The sequence below is a fragment of the Anguilla anguilla genome, chromosome 9, assembly GCF_013347855.1.
Source record: "Anguilla anguilla isolate fAngAng1 chromosome 9, fAngAng1.pri, whole genome shotgun sequence".
Taxonomy (NCBI): Eukaryota; Metazoa; Chordata; class Actinopteri; order Anguilliformes; family Anguillidae; genus Anguilla; species Anguilla anguilla.
In genome coordinates this window covers 3,807,651-3,828,992 of record NC_049209.1, presented here as the reverse complement: position 1 = coordinate 3,828,992, position 21,342 = coordinate 3,807,651, and the positions used below count along the sequence as shown (strand labels likewise).

Genomic DNA, 21,342 nt, shown 5'->3' with positions numbered 1-21,342 from the left:
CGGGTCTCCCTTGCAGGTGAGAGGCCATCTTGGAGGAGTGTTTTGGGGGACTTGCATGGCTCCATTTTGTGGCTGAAATCCCAAAATGGCAGCACTTCCTCAAACTCTCTCAGTTTATGTAGTGTAATGTGACACCTGTAAACGTTTCCCCTTTTTACGATCGCGGCTAAAGTGAATTCTTCCATTTTTTAATTTTTAATGTTTTTTATTTACTTATTTATTTATTTATTTGCCGTTACGTCTCTCGGCAACTGACAGTGATGATTTTGTATGCTTGCAGTGGTTGGTGGGAAATGTAGTTCAGAGAGACGATGCTCTGTATGCAAGAATGAAACAGAGGGATATTGACGCTCATGACTCGATGTGGGAACCGATCTTTGTGGAGGATGCAGCAATAGGACTAGGGGAGCAAAAGAATAAGGTACTGAATGAACAGACGACAGTGATGACTCACAGTGCGATAAATATTCATTAATATAACCAACCAGAACCAAATGTGTAGTTGTTTTTATTTTATTTATTTTTTTATTTTTATTTTGTTTGTTTTTGCCTTCGATTATTGATTTATTTATTTATTTATTTGTAATTTGAAAGCAATAGCCATCTCCATCACCACCATTATTTTCCTTTCCCCTGTACTCCACGAGATAGAGTACACTCGTACCCAGGAGACCAGTGTGGCAGGTTGACAGTTGGTGTCATGATGATAACTTCAGTTCTGGTGATTTCGCAAGTTTCTGTAGTGTACTTTATAATGAAACTGTTTCAGTGTTACTTTAATATTTATATATTTATATATTTTCCCATCTGAATGTAAGGCATAACTCCTTCTCAGAGACAATTCATGAATTTAGGAAAGAAGCAACATGGTGTAAGGGTCCCTGCGATGGACTGGTGACCTGTCCAGGGCGTATTCCTGCCTCTCAATGCATGCTGGGATAGGTTCCAGCCCACCCCGTGATCCTGACCAGGCATAGATAATGGATGGATGGATGGGTGCAAGCTCCCCATTGGTCGGGTGGAGAATGCCGAAGGACAGAAAATAGGATTAGAGCACGATTATTCTGTACCTGACAGATACGACAGACTTACCATTTTGTTGAATAGGCTTGTGTGAGAGGCTTGGTGGCAGGCTAAGCTACATGATCTAAGCACCTATTAGTACTGATTTAGGGAGCAACTGAGATTTATTAGACAAGACATACATTTTGCCTTTTGTACTTTTCACTGAAAAGCGAAGATAATTAGCGTCTGTACTGGTTACTGGTATTCAGATCCGATGTTATGTTTCATCAAAAATACATATATTGTTACTGTTTATTCCAATTCTGTCTTCTCATTTTTTTGTTTGTTTTTATGTTTATTTACCTGTGAAGTCTGCACACTATACAAATGGGTGGAATTTGGAGATCATGATGCTAAAGATGTACCTTTCAGGTTGCAAGGTTTGTTTGACAATATGTAAAATTATCAAAAGTAAAATAAAATAAAACGTTTTTTTCTAGTATATGCCGTATAGACAGGCACAAATTGTACCTATTGTGAAAACATTTTTTTTAAATAATGATTTATGTATCATAATTGCCCAGAATTACATTGTGGCTCAAATGAATATACCTACTTCCAAGCTAAGCTGGCATGGCATTGTGGAATGGCGGTGTAGTGGGTAGGACAGCTCCCTCGCAAGAAGGCTCCAGTTTCGAGTCCGGGCCGGCCGGATCCTCTCTCTGCGTGGAGTTTGCATGTTCCGGCCGTGGGAGTTTCCTTCGGGTACCCCGATTTACTCCCACTGTCCAAAGACATGCATGTCAGGTTAGGTACACTCCTGCCATTGTCCTTGACCCAAGGCACTGGCCACAGAACTGGAGCTGGTCCCCAGGCGCTGCACTGTGGCTGCCCACTGCTCCTGAGTAGTAGTTAGGTGGGGTTAAATGCAGAGGACAAATTACCCCGCAGGGTTAAATAAAAGTCAATATTAAAAAGTATGTGTATGTTATGCACAAACAAGTTTGTTCCAAGTGTACTGTTTTGAGGAGTTGATCAGTTCCGCACTAGATTATTAATAAGTATGAAATCACAAAACTAGCCTTCTAAGAATGGGGTTTTACTTACCAATAGTCTTTACAGTGTAAATAACAAACAAGAACAGGGGAATAAAGAGACAACGATGTCAAAGCCAGCTTAACTTGAACGTGGTATATCTTTGTGTCAGAATCCACTTATGCAATCCTGCAGTAGCAAATGAGCTCTGGTTAGCCAGCTGCCAATCAACCGGCAAAGCCTTCAGGGTTTTTAACGATGATGATGAATGATGAAGATTCCCACGGCTCCCCCCACTAACTGAGCCCCCCCCACCTCACCCCCCCCCCCCCCGCCCTTGTCTGTCGCCTCGTAGATGGACCCGCACGAAAACATCCTCCTGAGCACCCTGGAGATCAAGAACGAGATGGGGGCGTCGGAGCTGACGCTGGGCCTGGGCGACCCGCGCAGCACCATGCTGGCGTACGACAGCTCCACGCTGCAGTACCGCAAGGCGGGGCTGGCGCGGCACAACTTCGGGCGCAACGCGCTGGAGCGCCACGTGGCGCAGAAGAAGAGCCGGTTACGGAGGCGCGCCTCCCAGCTCAAGATCACCATCCCCGACTTGACTGACGTAAACTCTATCGACAAGTGGTCGCGGATGATCTTCCCCACCGTCTTCTCCTTCTTCAACATCATCTACTGGCTTTATTACGTCAACTGAGAGACGTAATGTGAGCGATGGTGGTGGGGGGGGGGGGGGTGGTGGGGGCGGGGGCGGGGTGGGAGGGGCGAAAAAGAGAAGAAGAAGGGGGAAAAAAACGACAAAAAAAAAAAAAACGCCACTCCTCCTTTTTCCGGTTAATTTTACAACGCAGAGCAAGACTTTGAATTACTACATCCAAACTAAATTCAGGACTGACTCCATTCGACCCTGGAACACCTTAATTGCTGGCTAACACATAACAACCTTAGGAGCGAGAGTGAACAAGAATATTCCTGGTGCCTGTTCCAGAATTTTAGTTTTGTCACCTATAGTTTACAGAGTGGATCGAGTACTTAAGAATTTGTTTGCATATTGATTTATTTTTTACATTTATTTTGTTTAATATAGTAATTAATTTGTAGCTATGATTGAATATAGATAGTTTAACAATTGCAGGAGGACAAGCATTATAGAATGGTTTAAATTAAATCATCCTACAAAAATAGTTACAAATGCACATATCAAACAGGTATTATCAAATATATCTCTGATTCATGAAATCAAAGTAACAACGATTAGCACTATACACCAAGACATTTGTCTTTATATTGCCAAAATGTAAATTTCTACAGTGTGTAATTTACAAGTTTGAAACATGTACTAGAAAGATAGACATGTTCACCTAACTTTTTTCTAACTCAGTAGAATGATATCAGATATTGATAATGTTATGCATTATTTCATTTCAAAGAAATCTTTTCAGATATATTAGGATTTATTTGACAATCATTTTACTTTACATTTTTGCCAAACGGAGTTGACAGAAACAGATTGTAAAAGCAGAACAGTAAGCGGCATCAGACATGCCACTGTCTCCCCTCTGGGAATTTAATGTTTAAATCTCAAACCTCACTGGACTAACTGCAGTTAGCATATTGCTTGATTCCACCAATCACAGGTTTTTTAAGCTGGTATTAGGTTACGTTCCTATATCATCAAAAACACAAAAGAATTCCACTTTATTTCTCCAAATCCAAAACGGAATGGATAAATGCTGTTGCATTTCTTCTGATGATAATTCCTCGGGTCTTGAAGTGGTACATTAGATCGACTACATTATCTTAAAGGTAATGGAAGATTATTAAATTGCCAGGAAATTATTAAAGTATTTAAGTTATTACACGCTTTCATTTGCAGGCCCTAGCTTTTTTAAGACGCGGTAAGTGTGGTATGAAATACTTTTATTTCGTCTCCTGGTTAAGGTCGGGAGTGTAATTGTGTAGGATTGGAATGGAATGCACGGACTTTTTGCTTCCGATCGAGCGTCAGATGAAATTATTTAAAGACGTGATAAGAGAGCCAGCAGTTAAGGCGTCTGTAATAGCCATTTCACTGCTAATTACCAGGCACAGCAAAGCATACGCTCAACATTACCTTTCACAATGATCTGTAAATATCTACTGTATATGATTGTTTAAAGTTATGATATGTATTTCAATTTAAGTGAGGACTTCATCCGGCATTTTTTTTTCTTTTTTTTCCTGTGTTTACATTCGGGATGGTCTGTTTCTACTTACTGTAAGTGTTTCAGGAAGCTGGAGAGGAGGGCCAGGAGTGGCTTAATGCCTTTAAAACTAAATTAGTTCAGACGCATGTCTTTTTAAAATGGCAAGTGAGGATTATAGCCGCTTGGAGAGAGTCAGTTTCACCATTCTTGGCCGTAAAATAGACATGGAGTTCGAAGAAACTTCATCGTCAGACGGATTTTTTTTGTTTCCCCTTTTGACATTCATCGTTTACTTCTGTGAAAAAAGCAACCAGTACTCACAAGAAACTCTTCCTTCCTTCCTGCACCTGAGTATGTATAGCTACCGAGCGCTCATGTACATGCTTCCCATGCCACCACAGACAGAAAGGTTTTGAAAAGCAAACTGTTCCGAGAGACTGCGATGTATAAAAAGCACAACAATGATGTGTGTCTCCACAAGGAAGAGAAACTAGAAAGGTGTGATCTTCATTTTTGTTCAAGTCGTTTAGATTTTTATATTTATCTTTTTTTTTCTTTTTTCTTTTTTTTTTGGTCAGCAGCGCATTCCATTAACATTTCAATCGAGATTTTTTTTTTTGACTACTTAGCAAAACTCCTGCTCAAGAGTTAGCAAATCTTTGCCTCTTGTTCTTTTTGGATTCCAACTGAATTCTGAAGAACCCTTTCTGCAAGAAAAAAAAAAAAATTTACGCGAAACTCATTTCAAATGTCGAGATGAGAAATAATAAATGTTACACAAGAGGAAATATCACAGACGCATAATCACAGATTATTATTCATACAAAGCAATATTGTATTTTAGGCATTTCCAGGTGGGGAAGTAAGTACAGTAGTGTAGGTGGCATATTGGACTGCGGGTGCCATAAACCAAACGTTTGCACACAAAAAGTAACAAAAGCCATAGTGCTCCAACAACAGGTTCCAGCGGCAGGCCTTCCATTACCGGTGTCCTCAGAAGGTTTTAGCGGCTAGCATTAGACATGAAAGGAAACTGTAATTACATAAAAAAAAAAAAACCTTTCATCATCTTTATTACTTTTGAACTCTTAACAAAAAAAAAAAGGCTAAAAATATAAAACAGGGACGTTAAATGCACAAAATGTAGAAAATATTCGACTCAGTAATTTCCGCTATAATTTACTTTGTATATTTAGTGACCCTTAGACGATTGGTAACAGCTCAATGTAGAATGTCGTTAAAATGTCATTAATTATTTTTTGCAGGCATTTAAGGCAGAGGCCAAAGTCAACAGTCCTTGCATGTTATTAATAAAATCAATATCTCACACGAAAAGCATTCCTCATTACAGGCCCTGTAATTTTTGTTAGTGAACATGATCATACGATTTTAACGGAAGTAAATGATGTGTGTTGTGCATTTTTTTAATTATTCATTTAATTTAATTCATTTAATTTTGTCTATGCTTATTTTGACTGACTTGTTTCAGTTCAATAAGTTGACTTGTTTCAGTTTTATAAGTACAGCAATGGCAATGTCAATCTTATAGGCACCTAAAATTGCATGCCGCAGACAGGCATGTGGCCAGTTCAATGCAAGTTCATCTGTGTTCAAAACCTTATTTAATAATTAACCACAGCACAAAAACAAACAAAATGTTTTCCATTATTTTACAGAAAATGTAAGGGTGCACTTTTGTTAAGTTGTTTCATATACTAGCTAAAAGTAAATAACTTAATGTTCTATTTTTTATTGATTTGTAGCAGTAGTATAAGTGATAGCAGTCATTGTAGTCTTATGGAACTTTTTTATAAGAATATCACTAAGATACGCAAAACTGATCACCATGAGGGAAATTTTAATCAACTTTTATTTATCGTTTCTCATTTATATATATATAAATACATATATATATAAATGCAAGGTTTCACAATCATATGTATATATTTATATACATATATACATTGTTTTTGTTAGAAGTTCAAACACTCTATTTTAAGGTGTTACCAGATCATCTAAGTTCGTAGATACGTTCATTTCAATTGATAGCTTACAAGAGTTTAAAAAAGAATAATAATCTTAATATTGGTGTTGTACATTTTTCAGGGGGAGGGAGGGGAGGCAGGGCTTTAACTACTATGTTCCAAAACATGTTGCTAGTTGTATATATGAAATAATTAATGAGTAATCATCGATTGGAACGGTATATCTTGTAAATATTAGCAGATTTCTTAAAAAAACTTTTTAAACTTCCTAATTTGTACTTTACTGTAAGGCGAATGCTGGCGTGTCAGGACAATAATGTAAATATTTATGAGTGTCACTTGAAGACTTAGTAAAACAATCATTCCTTGTTTTTTTAATTGTAGTAAAATGATGACTTAAACCCTCATTTTCTTTTGTTTCGCCAATCATAAAATTTAACAGTAGAATGTAGTTCACTTGCCACGCATGCACACGCATACACATGCAGATTTTACATGCATACACATGCACACACACACACACACACACACACACGCACACACGCACGGAAATGACACACAGATACATTCAAAACACGTCTGTACAACACATTTTTGTGTATACACACAGGCGCATAAACACGCATACATCCGTTCTCCATAAACGTGTAGAAAGCAAATGGCTGACTTTTTTTAGCAGAGAACCTTCTGCGTCTAAAGCTGTGAGATCTTTAAGGTAATAACAGATGTATTTTATAAGTAAACACACAGACACCCACACATCTGCATTAGTGAAGAGCTCAAGGGCAAAAGGACGTTATAAAGACTACTGGATTTTTAAAATTAAAACAGTTATATAACTGTACAATTTGACATCACATCTGCTAGCTCACATATAGCCAGTGCCCAGATCGTATAGATAAGAATTTATGTGGCAAAAAAACATGTTATTGTAATCTTTTTGCTCTAACGAAGGGATATGGAGATGAGAAAATTGGTCTGTACCCTATGTGTGTGTGTGTGTGTGTGTGTCTGTGTGCGTATGTGTGTGTGTGTGTGTGTGTGTGCGTGTGCCTGTGTGTGTGTGAGAGAGAGAGAGAGAGAGTGCATCAATGATAAACTGTTACAAATGCTTGCTTCGGACACGCTTCACTTTTGAATATATTTCCTTTGTACCACACATTGCGGTTTCTTGCCAGTGTTCTTGCCGATTTTCTGTCTTCTGTGAAAGAACATGAATACCCTTGGTGAACAATGAGGAGGGGGTGACATCGTCGGCCAAGAGGAAACGTCTCGGTGCCAGTGTGTGTATTTGCACAGATGTTTACGGATGAAGCCTTAGCCCTCTTGACTTAGTGCTTTGCCCCCTTGTACGACACTGAAATGAGACAATTCACACACAAAAAAAGCAATGTATTAATGTTCGACAAAAAAAAAGAGAAAAGAAAATCAAGTTTTCCATTTACGAAGCTCATACAGGGACTAAATTGTCGGTAAATGTTGTATATAGTTTTCTGTTTGCTGAATCCACATGTTTGCTGTTGCTGCCCGTCAGAAGATCCTTAGAGGTGGAGCAGTGCACTTTTTCTTTCATTCGACGGTCGCATCTCAACCAGAGGAACAATCCGCCTCGTTCATCATGGCTGTTGGGTTCATGGTCTGTCAGCTGCGCTAAATTTGACATCTCAGTTTAGGATATTTATGAAATAAGTGAAGATAATGTGCTTGCTGTGCTTGCTGAGGGGATAATAAAAGCTCCTCCTCCTCCTCCAGGGTTGATTATGGGCCTCTCTGCCATTTTCACTGTTTACTGAAGAGAGGAAATGCGTTATGGCGCCCCCTACAGGGCGGTCTATTGGTACTGCCATTTCTCCGGTGCCTGTGACTCCCCCTATCCCATTTACACCACTCCCCCCCCCCCCCCACAATAACCCCAGGGTGCGCAAAAGCCTCTTAGCTTCAGCGCGGGTGCAACTTCAGACATGTGGATCAACTGGAACCTTAGGCTCACGTAGTCCATACCACTGTACACCTGAGTATATATATATAACATTACATACAAAGCTTGTTTTATTCTGTTGGATATTGATCTATGAGTTTTTTTTTTATTCTTTTTTATTTTTTATGTTCTTCTGTATTGAGTTTTTTTTTTTTTTTTTTTTTTTTTTGAAAATGTAGTTTTCATTAGCCTTATCGAAGGATACCTTGTAGCCTTTCGTATGTACGCTTAATGCTACTCCTTTTTCGAAAAATCAAGGGTGTGAGATCTGAAAGAGGGTGCCGTTGGGATTCATGTCCTCCCAGATTTGACAAGGGCTGGAAGCGGGGGGGAGCGGGGCGAAGTGCTGAGTGTAAATGAGTCACGTCATGAGAAATATTTTCTGAAAAACAACAAAATATTCTATAAATTATATATATAAATAATAAATTACATATACAAAAATATATTGCAGCCAATTTCTGCATGTAAATAAAAACAACTACTACTGTTGACTAGTGTGTAATTCTTGAAATTGAAATAATGCAATATAAATAAAAGATATTTAACTGAAACTTTGTTTTTAAGTCTTAAGGCCTTTTTAACCGCAGTTAAAATAAATGCTTTTGCCTCATCTGGTGCATCATGTGGGATAGATGTGTATGTAAACTACAACTATGTTTTCCGCACAGAGGGTAAATTTTTGTCTGGAATAAGCTATTACCTTTTGTCTAGACACCGCATTGGGCCTCTGGCCATTTAAAGTTTCAAAGAAATGACGCATTGATCAGCAGCAACAACACCAAAACCACCTCTAACAACAATACATGGGAACATAAAAATTAATTATAATAGATTGCATTTTTATGACGTTTTGATTTCAAAATGATTTATAGTACAGGGGGAAATATTGTGCTCAACCTTCACCCACCTGGGTGATGTATGGCAGCCATTTTGTGTCAAACTGTCACCAAGCGTAATCTGAGAGTGAAAAGGGCGGGAAAATGAAGACAGATATACTAGGGATAGGCAGTTGGCCAGATTGCCTGAGTAACCCCCTACTCCAGGGATATTCAAATCTATCCCTCGTCCTTGTGCTACTGCTGGTGCTATTTCCTCCCCTCTACTCAGGACTGATTTAAAATCTTATGGACCGGGTGAGTTAGATCTCTGGCCTACCAGTGACATTACAGGACTATGGACTATCAGTTTAGAAGAGCATACTGGCAGTACTAGCGACCTCGAAGGCCAGATGTGAGTATAGATGCCATACTCTTTTCACAAAGTGGCAAAGTGGATCTTTTACTGGCAGCCGCTAGTAAACAGAAATTCATGTCACATCCAAAAGACAAAGACAAAATCTTCCACTGTCCATTTTCTACACCGGGGCTTTCTCTGTCTTTTTGGAAGGCTGCCCCCCCTACATGTCCACCAATACCCTTTCCAGCTTTCCCTTGATTTCCATCAAAGAACTAACCCCACCGCGACCCTGCTCAGTCATACAGCTGAAGAAATAACATATTAATTAACAACAGCCATTTTCTGGAGGCAGGAGGATCCATCTGAAGGCGGTTAGTTCAGTCTGTGCCTCTGCTCCGAGTTTTGTTGGTGTTCAGGAAGGTTGAGTACCCGTGTAAAGTTATGTTTACAATGGAAACGTGCTGACAGTCTCAGGGCAGCCTTGCTCCAAAACTCGAGATTTGCATGAGGAGCACTCCTTTGGAAATATTGTCTTGTTTCCTTTATGAGGTGTGAATGCACCTGCTAATTACAGGTCAAGGGAAGGCTTGTACCCATATGCTCACTGCCTAAACGGGGAATTATTTTACTGGTGACAGTGTTTATACTGACAAGCGTTTATGTCCAGTGCCACTTCACAGCTTACTTAGTAGTTTTATTTTGGGAAATATAATACCACAGTTCATTTCAATCCAGTCTCGCATTACTTGTTTTTTCATCCTTCAGAGCTAATGGTGGTCATGCGGAATAAAACAGCGCTTTTAAAGTAATTTCCCAGGTTCAGCGTGCAATTACGGTCTTTTTTTTTTTTGAACATCAGATTCAGTAAGAGTGGTTTTATATAGCAGAATTTATAAACTGGCCATGTCTCTAGACACACTTATGCTCTCAGCTCATGGTCTGTTAGTTTGGATTCTTGTTACTAATTTTAATGGATCCTGCAACACTAAGAGTGTCTTTGCTACCGAACAACGTTAACTACTAGAAGCTGTAAAACAATGTTACATTGTTGCCAACGTTAAATCCATTTAATCAGCTTAATACATATGCTGAACAATGCTTTGCCTGTGGGTAGTGGTTCAGAGGCCAATCGTGGATTTGAACCTGCAAACCAATGCAGATTTTCATTGTCACCAGTTACAATGGCCCAAGTAGCTAATTAGCTGAATACACTTAGGCTGGTTCAACCATAGATTAGACCACAATGAGGTCAATAAGGAGCAATCTTTGGCTGTCATTCATGCACATCAAGGAATGTCCAATGTCAGTGAAGCCCTTCGTTAGTTTTACAGTTGGAGGATTTAACTCCATTTAAAGCCGATCTCGATGGATTCGAGCGTAAATGCCGCCTTCATCCTTTCCTAAAGCCACACGTTGATCCTTGAGTTAAAAAAAAAAAAAAAACCCATCCTACATCGCGGATCAATTTTTTTTTCTTCCAGTTTACAGGTTTTCATTTTTTTACCTCAGGAAACGTGTATGATTCAAGTTTTTTTTTAATTTTTTTTTGAGAACAGCGTGTTTTCTGATCGATACGGCAGCCCGCTGTCACCTCTAAGAGCAGCTCGGCGGGACCTCTCCCGCTAGGAGGAGCGGGGTTCTCGTCCCGAAACGCGCGCCGCGCCCCTCGGCTTCCAGCGGGGGGGACAGATTTGAAAAGCAATTTGCACCTTCGGTCAAGGCACCGCTATTGCTAGAGAAATTCAACATCTGCCGACGTGTTGACTGTGTTCAAATATAGAAGAAGACTCAGACATGTTTTTAGGGGATGTGAGACCGGGAAAAGGTGTCGATTTATCGCTATTTTTGTAATGGGTTTTCTCACAAAATGGCAGCCGCATCACAGCCAGACTGTCCGTCTGGAAAGAGAAGAGAAATTTGAAGTGTTTTTTTTTTTTTTTTTCCGAACTTTTTATTTATTTATTTATTTTCATATACTGTCACGATTGTCCCTATTGTACTGAAAATCGGTACAAAGCTCTTTTGAAAAATCTTTTTCTTCCCGAATCACAGTAGACTCGCTTCAGGAAAGCGTCTTGCGAGCTTGTCAATGAGTGGTTTGCACACGGTGACATTTTAATTGTTCAGGACATGAATGGAGAGCCAAGGCTCGTTCTTTCAGCAAGTCCTCCTCGATTGACAGGATTTATGAACATAATTTCCGGCCTTTGTTGTATATTTTGTTCCTTGTCTAGCTTTTCACTCATTTTCTGAATCGGCGCACTAGTCGTCACCACTCACGAACCAGACGTTAGCGCCTTGCATATCTCGGGCTTGTAGTAAGGCCAACTCGTGCCACCAACTGAAAGTTCCAAGCTGGCAGGATACAAGATGGAACGCTTAATCCTACATTAATTTCATTTATTATTTCATTTTCATATCTCATATTTCATATCTCATTTTTATTAATGAATACATATATCCAGCAAAAGGGAACCTCCTCTTTACATTTTGGATACTCCAGGTGCTTTTTTTTATTTGTATCTTTTATTTATGTGACATCTTCACAATGTTTTTTTTTTCTTTTCCAGTATTTTGCTCTCACACTACACATACAGCTAGCAAGTAGACAATTCCTTTGGCACCTATCAATAGAACCATATCTACAGTAGATGATGTGTTCATGTGACAAATGGCCTTTGGAGTCCGACTGAAGGTCAATTTAACAACACGGTTAGAATGTGAAGTCACATATGATGTGAGACGATGCTCGATCCAAACGGATTCATATCAGAGGCCATTGTAACTGCGTAATATTCCTCCAACATGAAGACCAGGATCAAAAGATCAGACACAGGGAGAAGAGGAAGATGTCTGCACAGGCCATTGCCCTGCTAGGCCGCAGCCTGGGACTGGTAGTGAGTGGCATCCCCACGCAGATGCCTCAGAATGGGAAGAACCAGGTGCCGACTGTGGCTGGCTCCAGCGGCTGGTACTACTACAGACACCAGGCCAATGCTTGCCACACATAGCAGATTCTGCGTAACAGTGGGATTCCTGATGAACAGATGTATGATGACCTGGTCTGTACAGAAATACTGTGTGACGTTTCATTTGCCTAATACTCGTTTCCTTGATTCCTCCATCCTCGCGTCCTTCCCTTACTTCCTTTCCTTTCATCCTTTCCTATTGGAGGACGCAAGGAGTAAAAATAAGTGACTGGAATGTCTCTCTCTCTCTCCCTCTCTCTCTCTCTCTCTCTCTCTCTCGGAACGTCTTGCAGGAACCAGTGTGTGCCGATGCTTCTAAAACCAGATCAGCTAAATATTTTTGTGCATATACCCGAAATAAAACGAATTGAATTTTTTCATCTGAGCCACAAAACCTCATTCTCTGTCATGTTTTAAAAAAAAATTATTTTCTATTTTTTATTTATTTTTTTAAAAATGTTCGGTCCGTCTCCAGCCCTGGCGGTAACACCGGCCGCCAAACCCCGAGAGACGAGAATTACTGGAAAGAAACCGCCGCTCCTGGAAGCGCCGCTGTTCCCGGTACGGGCCCAGAGGGCTCGCGTCCACGCGTTGAGCGGCACCGCCGGCGAGCACCGCGGCCCGCCGGGAACCGCTCCCGCTACAAGCGCGAGGCTCCGCGCGTTTTCAGTCCGAATGGAAAAACGATGTAAGCCCTCGCCGCGGAGTTCGTGTATTTAATCAACGCACGCTTGAACACGCGCCGAGGCGGAATCCTCCGGAGAACCAGCGGCGTTTTCGTGGGGGAACGCAAAGCGGATTCGAGCTCTCGAACGAAGGGAGGCTCTCTCTCTCTTTCTCTCTCTCTCTCTCTCTCTGTCTCGGATGATAACAATCAATTAATCACTTAATCAAATTCCGTTTATTTTATTTTTTTTGGGGGGCTTTTTTCTGCCTTACACCTGTGGCGGCCGTCACAATGGGACGGCTGCAGCAGGCTTCCGCAAAGCAGAGCGCGGAGATGAGATACCGCGGCGGCATAATCATAATGGAATTAGAGGTGAGGCTAAGCGGATATCAAGGCGCAAATATGAATGGTAATAAAGGAACACGGGGAAAACCCAGATGAATAAGGAAGAACGACAAAGGGTGAATTATAATAATGTGGTTAAATGAAATAAAAGACAAAATCTGCATAATTCATATAAATTGCAGCTCACAATCACATTGCACAAACAAAACAAACTGATAGCAGGTAAACAACATTAAATTTAGTCACGGACATTATCTTATTTGGAAACAAATTAAAAAAAAAATTTTAGAGGGAAATGTGGCCGGATAAAAAAAGTCCAAGTTTTAAACACCAGTTTGAATCAGACTGTGATTGGGATGGTGAAACTCCCATTCATTTTCTCCATAGAAAAATTGTCCTTTGATCCTGAAATCCATATATGGGTAAAGGGTTAGGGTTACGGTTAGAAGTCTGATAGCCCACACGCAAAAAACTATTAAATGTGTCATTGAGCCCTTTAAGGTGAGAGATCACAAATATGTGATTAGAATGTTAACTGAACATTCTGATGCTGATGTCACAGTCGCTACTGGTAACTGAAGGCAGTGGAGTTCTAGAACCCTGGCTTAGAATTTTTGAAAAAAAAAAAAAAACATTCCGTCTCCACCAGCTAATGATGGAAGTTCACCTTTCAGTGTGTCAACGTGTGATTTCGTGAGTGGTGACAGCTGTACTGAATTAGAAAATGAGTGAAAAGTTTTTTTGTTTTTCTTTGTCCCATTCTCATTATTGCTCAACCTTCTTACAAGGTGATGGCGTGGTGAATTTCACCCAGTAAATCTGTTTCAGTTGTGCTGCCAAACAACCTGCACACCTTACAAAGCACGATGCCATTATCCACACTGTCTACAACGGTGACAAAGCACTGATACAGGCACTTTGCAAAAAAAAAAAAAAAGTATACTTAAATATAAATGTGTTCGAGCAAATCCATGGGTGCACCCCAATATTTGACAAAATGCTTCCTCCTTTCCTTCACTACCACCTCATCTCCTCCGTGTCCCCGGAAACAGTCTGTTATGACCAGGACTGGCTTATCTAAAAGCTGACCGTGTACTTATTGATTGAAGTGAACTCACGTTGTTGGAGGCAACAAACTCTGCAGGAGGTGGGGCCGATAGATCGCCTGTCTAGATCAGACAGCACGCTTTAAATTGCTCCAATCATGTTTGCTTTGATGTTTGTGGAGGGCACAAGAGCGGCCTGCGTTCTTTGAAACAATATTATATTGCATCCAATTCTCTGCTTCTCTCTCCAAGGCCATAATCTAAACACTAGATATCTGACAAAACTAACAAAACACATTCCCAACTCAAATGAAATGAAACTTCTCCCATCGCAAAGATGACTATAACAATGAATAGCGATGACAGGCATTCTCAGATCACACCACAGCAATTGAGCTTAAATTAAAATAGCTTTTCTATATATATATATGCATCTACAGTTCCTGGTGGAAACAGGGTTTAAGGGTGGCAGTTTATGTCTATAGCAACAGAAAGAATAACACATGAGTCACCATCTATCTTCCTCTGCATCTTCCCTCGATGAAGACTGAGCTTTAATCTACCACTGTATTCTCAGGCCTGCGGTATCTGCAATTTAAAAGGACGGCATCCTCCCCCCTCCCTCTCGCGTCTCCGGCAGCGTCTCCCAACCAGTGTGCCGTCAGGCGAGGTCAGGTGTGCCGCGTGAAAAATCCTTTAAAAAAAATTTTTAATGATGAAATGAATTTTAAAAAAAAAAACTTAAATGAACAAATCCCATTCACAAAAGCCAAAATTAAAAATTGCATATTGCTTAATTAAAACCCCAAAAGAACATTTAGGCCTACGTGCGTGTGTGTGTGGAGGGGGGGGGGATGCAGGGTGTTTATTTTTTATGCTTTTGAGAGTGGCGTGCCATGAGATTCTGTACATTTGGAAAGCGTGCGCCGCGGAAGGAGAAAGGTTGGGAAGCGCTGGCCCGCGGTCACGTTTTGGGGTCGATGCGGTGGCTAGTGTTAGTACTGGTATCGGCCGTGACACTGTTGGCTTGGCATGAGTCCTAATCGATGCCTAAATCTTCACATGTGCACTTTCCGCATGTTGCTCTGGGATAGCTCCGATCGAACTGCCCGCTAAATGTCTAAAGGTAATGTAATGACCCGAATTATGTCTGTTATGTCTATTTCATTTTTTATAGTTATGGTGGTGCTGTACACAATTTCATTTATTTCAAATGTATATCTTCACTGTTGTGTGGTCGTATCGCTATGGTTATGTTTCCCCCGGAGGAAGCAGGTTTTAAAATGGGCTACCAGGCGGAGTCATGTTGTTCCCCTGGGTGAGGCACACAACACGAAATGTCCCAGGAACCGAATGTATAAATGGAAAACATGTTTATAAAAATAAGAAAATAAAATAAAAAATTGTGAGCATGGTGAGTCACTCCAGATAGAGGTGTCTTTCTGCTGAGAAAAGAACTGGATAAGGCCAAGCTAAGGAAAATAAGGGGTAAGGCTTCACATTGATGCATCTAATAACATGTGGAATTGCAGTAGAGGGGCCAGCACGTACTTTAAAAATATTTTCTCCGACCTTTTTCCCTCCCAGCTAGAGATGACATGGCAGAAGATGACACATCTGGACCGTAATTTTAGGGGTGGCTGGGAATAAAATTGACTGAGAAACAGCGGGCGCCAGGGCACAAATTGGAGGACGGGTACAGCGTCTCCCTCTCTCTCTCTCTCTCTCTCGCTGTCTCTCTCTCTCTCTCTCTGTCTCTCTCGCTCTCTCTCTCTCTCTCGCTGGTGACAACTGGCAGCCGTGGGCACCCGGCGTGTGTCATGGAGGGTAACTGATGCAACAGTAAGCCTGAGGAACGGTGGCTGACAGTAAAATCATCCTGTCCGTTCATTCCGTCCCGTCCCCCCCGCCCCCCCGCCCCCGCCCCCCTGCAGGACGCAGCCAATTGTTTTCATTCGCTGTGGGCGCTCGGTCGTAGTCAGCTAATGATACAGCCCCGGATTTATCCGGCATGTTCACCGGGTTCAAAGGTCATTGCCACCCCCCTGTCCTGCCCGTCTCTCCCTTGGTATATTTTATATATCCCTGCTGAGAGAGAGAGAGAGAGAGAGAGAGAGAGAGAGAGAGAGAGAGGGGGGATAGAGAGATGAGAGAGGGAGAGAGAGATGGGAAAAGAGATAGAGAGAGAGAGAAAGTGAGAGAGGGAGAGAGGGAGGGCAGGGGGATAAAGAGAGAGAGAGAGAGAAAGAGAAAGATGATGTTATTTTCCCCCCTGTTACAGTACACCTGCATTATAAAATGTTTTTGATGCCCTGGTAAGCACTTAGTACATGTTTCCCTGTGTTTTAAACATATGTGGCCAGTGCGCCATTGTGTGGAATAGCTCGGTGGGGGGGGGGAGAGGTTTGGGGGGGGGTGGGGGGGGGCATTGAACGCTTTTCAGTTTCCGATGGCTGGAATGGTTTCCGAGCGAGAGGGGGTCCATGTGTTCTCCCCTCCTGGGCCCCCTGGTGCTCTGCGAAGCGCTCCTAATTGAACGGTCTACCGTGGCACAGCGGTGAACTTCTGTTGACTCAGTTACATAAACGCAGCCGAGGCTCGGCTAACAAGGTCATAAGCACCCTGTACCGCGTTTGGGCTCTTTCACACCCAGCGTGCTGAAATATGCCAGAGTTGCACACTGTATGTGTGCAGTATGTAGGACATCACTTAGTTAAGAAAGCTTTAAGATAGTTAATCGTAACTCCAAACGTAGCCGTGGTGTACTCAGTGGCAGCATCGTGTAATGGGTAAGGAACTGGTCTTGTTACCTATAAGACACGCGTTTGATTCCTGGGTGAGGCTCTGCTGTTGTACCCTTGAGTGTGGTACTTCACGCGCATGTTGTCTGTTTCTGACAAACTTTAAATCTGGGAACCTTAGGCCAAAGGCCAAAAGCCGAGGAGGATGTATTTTTACAAGAACTGCTCGGCCTGGAGCGGTTTATTCCACAAAATGTCCGACTAGTTAGCTTGCTAACTAGCTTAGTCACAGCAGCTAATGCTAGTTGGAAAAGTTAAAATTTCACTCCACCAAAACTGTTGTATGTTGGAAAATAAGAAGCAGAATATGTGCTTATTTAGCACCACGTGCATTTTGATATGCAGTAAAAAAAAACACACATTTCTTTACACTTACACTTTAAGGTATAATACAACTGTGGAAGGCAGAATAGTGAAAGTAATGATATTAACACAATCATGCAGTACAGAATCCGAAGTTGCATTGTTGGGCCGAAATGCCCTTTTCACAGCATCTTCAAAAAGCAGACATTTGCATGAATGCGATGACAAGACAGACGGCATTCTGGCAAGGCTATAATTCAGGGGTGCTCAACTCCAGTCCTGGAGGGCCGACGTGTGTCCTGGTTTTAGTTCCAACCCCACTGCTCTATACACCAGCGCTGGTTCACTCCTATTTCAGACCACAAAAGCATTCTCACTACGGATACATGGAAAGTCGGCTGCTGTAGTTCATGATTTTACTAAAAAAATATCTGGCAAAACAAACGATTGGGGCTAATGAAATAGTTTTGGGCAAAAGCTGGGAGTGAAATCCTGAAATGCATTGGCCCTCACTGCGCACCCCCCGCTATGATTTCTTCTGGAAAGAAAGCAAAGCCGCAGACACCCGATCCGAATCAAAAGCAGCGGCGAGTGTCAAGGACAGAGCGCACGCAAGCTTTCACAGATGAAAAAAAAAACATGGAAATGTCTTTTAGACACAGAAAATGGCGGCTTCGGAGGCTCTGAAAGCTAAATGGTAAATGGTAAATGGACTGCATTTATATAGCGCTTTTATCCAAAGCGTTTTACAATTGATGCCTCGCATTCACCAGAGCAGTTAGGGGTTAGGTGTCTTGCTCAAGGACACTTCGACATGCCCAGAGTGGGGTCTGAACCGGCAACCCTCCAACTGCCAGACAATCAGTTTTACCTCTTGAGCTATGTCGCCCCCAAAGCTCATAGCAACGACACATCCGACAAGCAAGGAGATCAGCGCTCAGCCGGGCCTCGGGGGTGAATTCACACCCCCCCTCCTCCCCCCCCCCCCCTTATCCACCCCACAAGCACCCCCGCCCCCCTCACGTGACCCCAGGAGGCTCTTCGTCGCTCTCCAAACATCTGTTTGTTAGCGGCGTCTCGCCTCGGCCGCGCGACGCCCTCTGCGACCCGGAGTGAAACAAGCGCCGGTGCATTAGGAGTTCCCCCCCAAGGGAACCGACAGGGAACAGCGGCGCTAACGGAAAGCGCTAACAGAAAGTGCAGAACCCTGTCCCGCTCCACAGCGCCGACGACTTTTCCGCGTCAGGACACAGGGCCACGCCTGCGTCTGAGACGCGCTCTGTGACCTCTGACCCCCCCCTACCGTTTTTTTAAACGCTGCTGCGGACGGGCGTTTAGGCGTGGAAGTCGGAAGCGGTCGAGAGCGAGGCGGGAGCGTTAGCCTGTCGGGGCTCGAGGCCGAATCTCGAGGGAGCGCAGCTCATTTCGAACCCTTGCGCTCAAGAGCTTGACTATCTCCGTGAGAGAAGACAGACAGAACAAAACAAAAAAAAAACACAGACAATCGCTGCTGTCTTAAATGCCAGAAAGGTTTTTGTAAGTTTTTTTTTTTTTTCCCCTCTCATTACCTGCTCCTTTATTTTCTTCAAAAAGCAGGCTGGGTTTAGTGGTTTGCAGTGAAACATAGAAGAAGAATGATTGCTTGAGGCAACATAATTTTTTCAACTGATGAACACCACCCAAAGGTGTTTTGAAAGAAAACAAATGACGCAACATCTTCCCACTAGTAAACCGAACCACTTTTACGTAACGTACGCAAGTTAACAGTCCCAACATTTAAAACCCCTGTTTTTATTCTGATATTTTGAACACATGAAAAATTAAGGACTTGAAACCAGCACATCGTCCTAACCTTGGTATTTGTGGCCCACGGAGTAAGATGTCTTGGGTCCGGGCATAGCAGTTTGCAAGGGCGAAGTTTACATTTTAGGTCACGGTCCGATATTTGCCCGGAATCGTTTCTTTGACATGGGGAGGGGGAGGGAGAGGGGGGTGTCTTATTATTCAGTTCCCATTTTCAGTTCCTTGAATGAATATTGCATGAGAAATATGCCCTAGTGAAATGTATCGAGAAGTGAGAACATAGTTATAAAAAAAGTAAATAGAGAAGGCTCGCTAGGCCGAAATGTCTTCTCCATTTAAGTGTGCTTCATTTTTGGATGTCGGCTTAATTTCAACATGCTAAAGGTGACTCGTTCGACTGTTATTACCTGGTGAGGATATGGCGGTAAGGTAGTGGAGTTTATCATGCGCATGCTATGTCCTACTGGGATGTTGTAGCTGGTTAGGAACTGGGCCAAGTTTTTCTTTTTTTTTTTTTTTGGCCAGAGTGAATTCCAAGCTGTACAAGTTACCCTGGTGAATACATCAACAGGCACATTAACTGCATTTTAATTTAATTTAATTCTAAAGTAAAAAAAAAAAAGTACTTTATAAGCCAGCATAAATACTGCATTCTCTCATTTACAAGCCCAGAAAAGCACATCTCAGTCCAGTCCGGGCATCTGGTCAGTCGAAACCGATTTATTATTCAGCAGCGCACACTACGAATACCAAACGCAATGCGTGAACGCCAAAACCTTGTTCAAGAAAAAAAAACAAACAAACGAATGCGGAAGTGCGCGCTTGTGGACAAAAACCACAGGAAACAAAATCAAAGGAAACGTCCCATGTTCCCCAGGAGTGCCAGAACATATTTTCCCCCCTCTTTTCTTTCCTCTGAAGAACATCAAGCAGCATCGTTCCTCCCCTCAGTCACCCTCTAATTAAAGAGAACGCATGTTAATAGAGGCCTCTGGCAGAATAATTAAAATTCTGATTAGGGAACAGAAATCGTCACCCGCCACACTGTAAAGGCCGTGTCTTTGACATTCATGGGGGGGGGGGGGGAAACATGAGGTCTGCGATTAGAAGTCCCAAGGGTTTGTTTTGTTTTTGTTTTTTTTTTTCGTTCTTTTGTTCATTTTGCTGTTTGTTGTTGTTGTTCAAAGTGGGCTCGTTGCGTTTTCCTCGTCTCCAAAGAAAAAAAAAAAGAGAGAGACAGAGAGAAAGAACTCAGACTCAGGGATCGGTCTGAAGTAGATTGAGATGAAACAGATATGCAGTTTGTACCTACGCGAGCGGCGGTGCTCGTCAGCGGTGTGATTACTGGATCCGAGGCGCCGCAGACGGAGGCTGGTTTGAATAACAGGATATTACATAAGCGATGGCCGCCGTCACCAGGGCCCGGCTCGCCCGCCGCGGTCTCCTAATGAGGTACGGCTCGTTCGCTCGCTCGCTCGGTCACATGGTCTGCCCCTCCGCCACGCTGCCTCGCCGCCTGGCTCAGGCGCGATGTGCAGGCAGGCCACATTACATTACATTACATTACAGGCATTTAGCAGACGCTCTTATCCAGAGCGACGTACAACAAGTGCATCAGTTCAAGGTGCAGAGGTGCAAAAGAAACACACTAGAGTGAAGTAAAGATCGTAGTGCCAGAAGTGACCACATGGATCAGGACTCCAACCCTGTAGGGTAACCTGTTCAGCAAACAAACAAACAATTCTGCCAAGTACAAACTAGCACTGAAATCACATTTGCCTAATCAGAATCAGACAAAAACAATCCTGCCAAATAAAAACTAACGTGATCGTATTAGCCATATTAGCCACGTTCTTCTCACCACTTCAGATCACAGAGCTTTTATTTATTTATTTTATTGCTATGTTATTTTATTTTGTTTTTCTTCCCAATGCGTCATCGCCTGTGTACTGCGGCAGGTTGAAGGTCACAATGGAAATAAGTTGTGTGACTTTTTTTGCGTTATCCTTGATGCTCTTTTAACTGTGCGTGTAC

At 42.3% G+C, this 21,342-nt stretch overlaps 1 protein-coding gene across 2 annotated transcripts in view; it reads left to right on the top strand.

Annotated features, from left to right (window-relative positions):
- LOC118235894 (gamma-aminobutyric acid receptor subunit beta-2) overlaps positions 1–2,763 on the top strand; it is a 66,236-nt gene extending 63,473 nt beyond the window's left edge. Inside the window, exons 9-10 of one of the 2 annotated variants that reach the window (XM_035433763.1) lie at positions 281–421; positions 2,396–2,763. In XM_035433763.1, the coding sequence (XP_035289654.1) occupies positions 281–421; positions 2,396–2,743 (489 nt within the window). In that variant the 3' untranslated portion in view covers positions 2,744–2,763. The remainder of the gene's footprint in view (positions 1–280; positions 422–2,395) is intronic. The other variant, XM_035433764.1, reaches the window with a different exon arrangement.
- Positions 2,764–21,342: the final 18,579 nt, after the last annotated feature.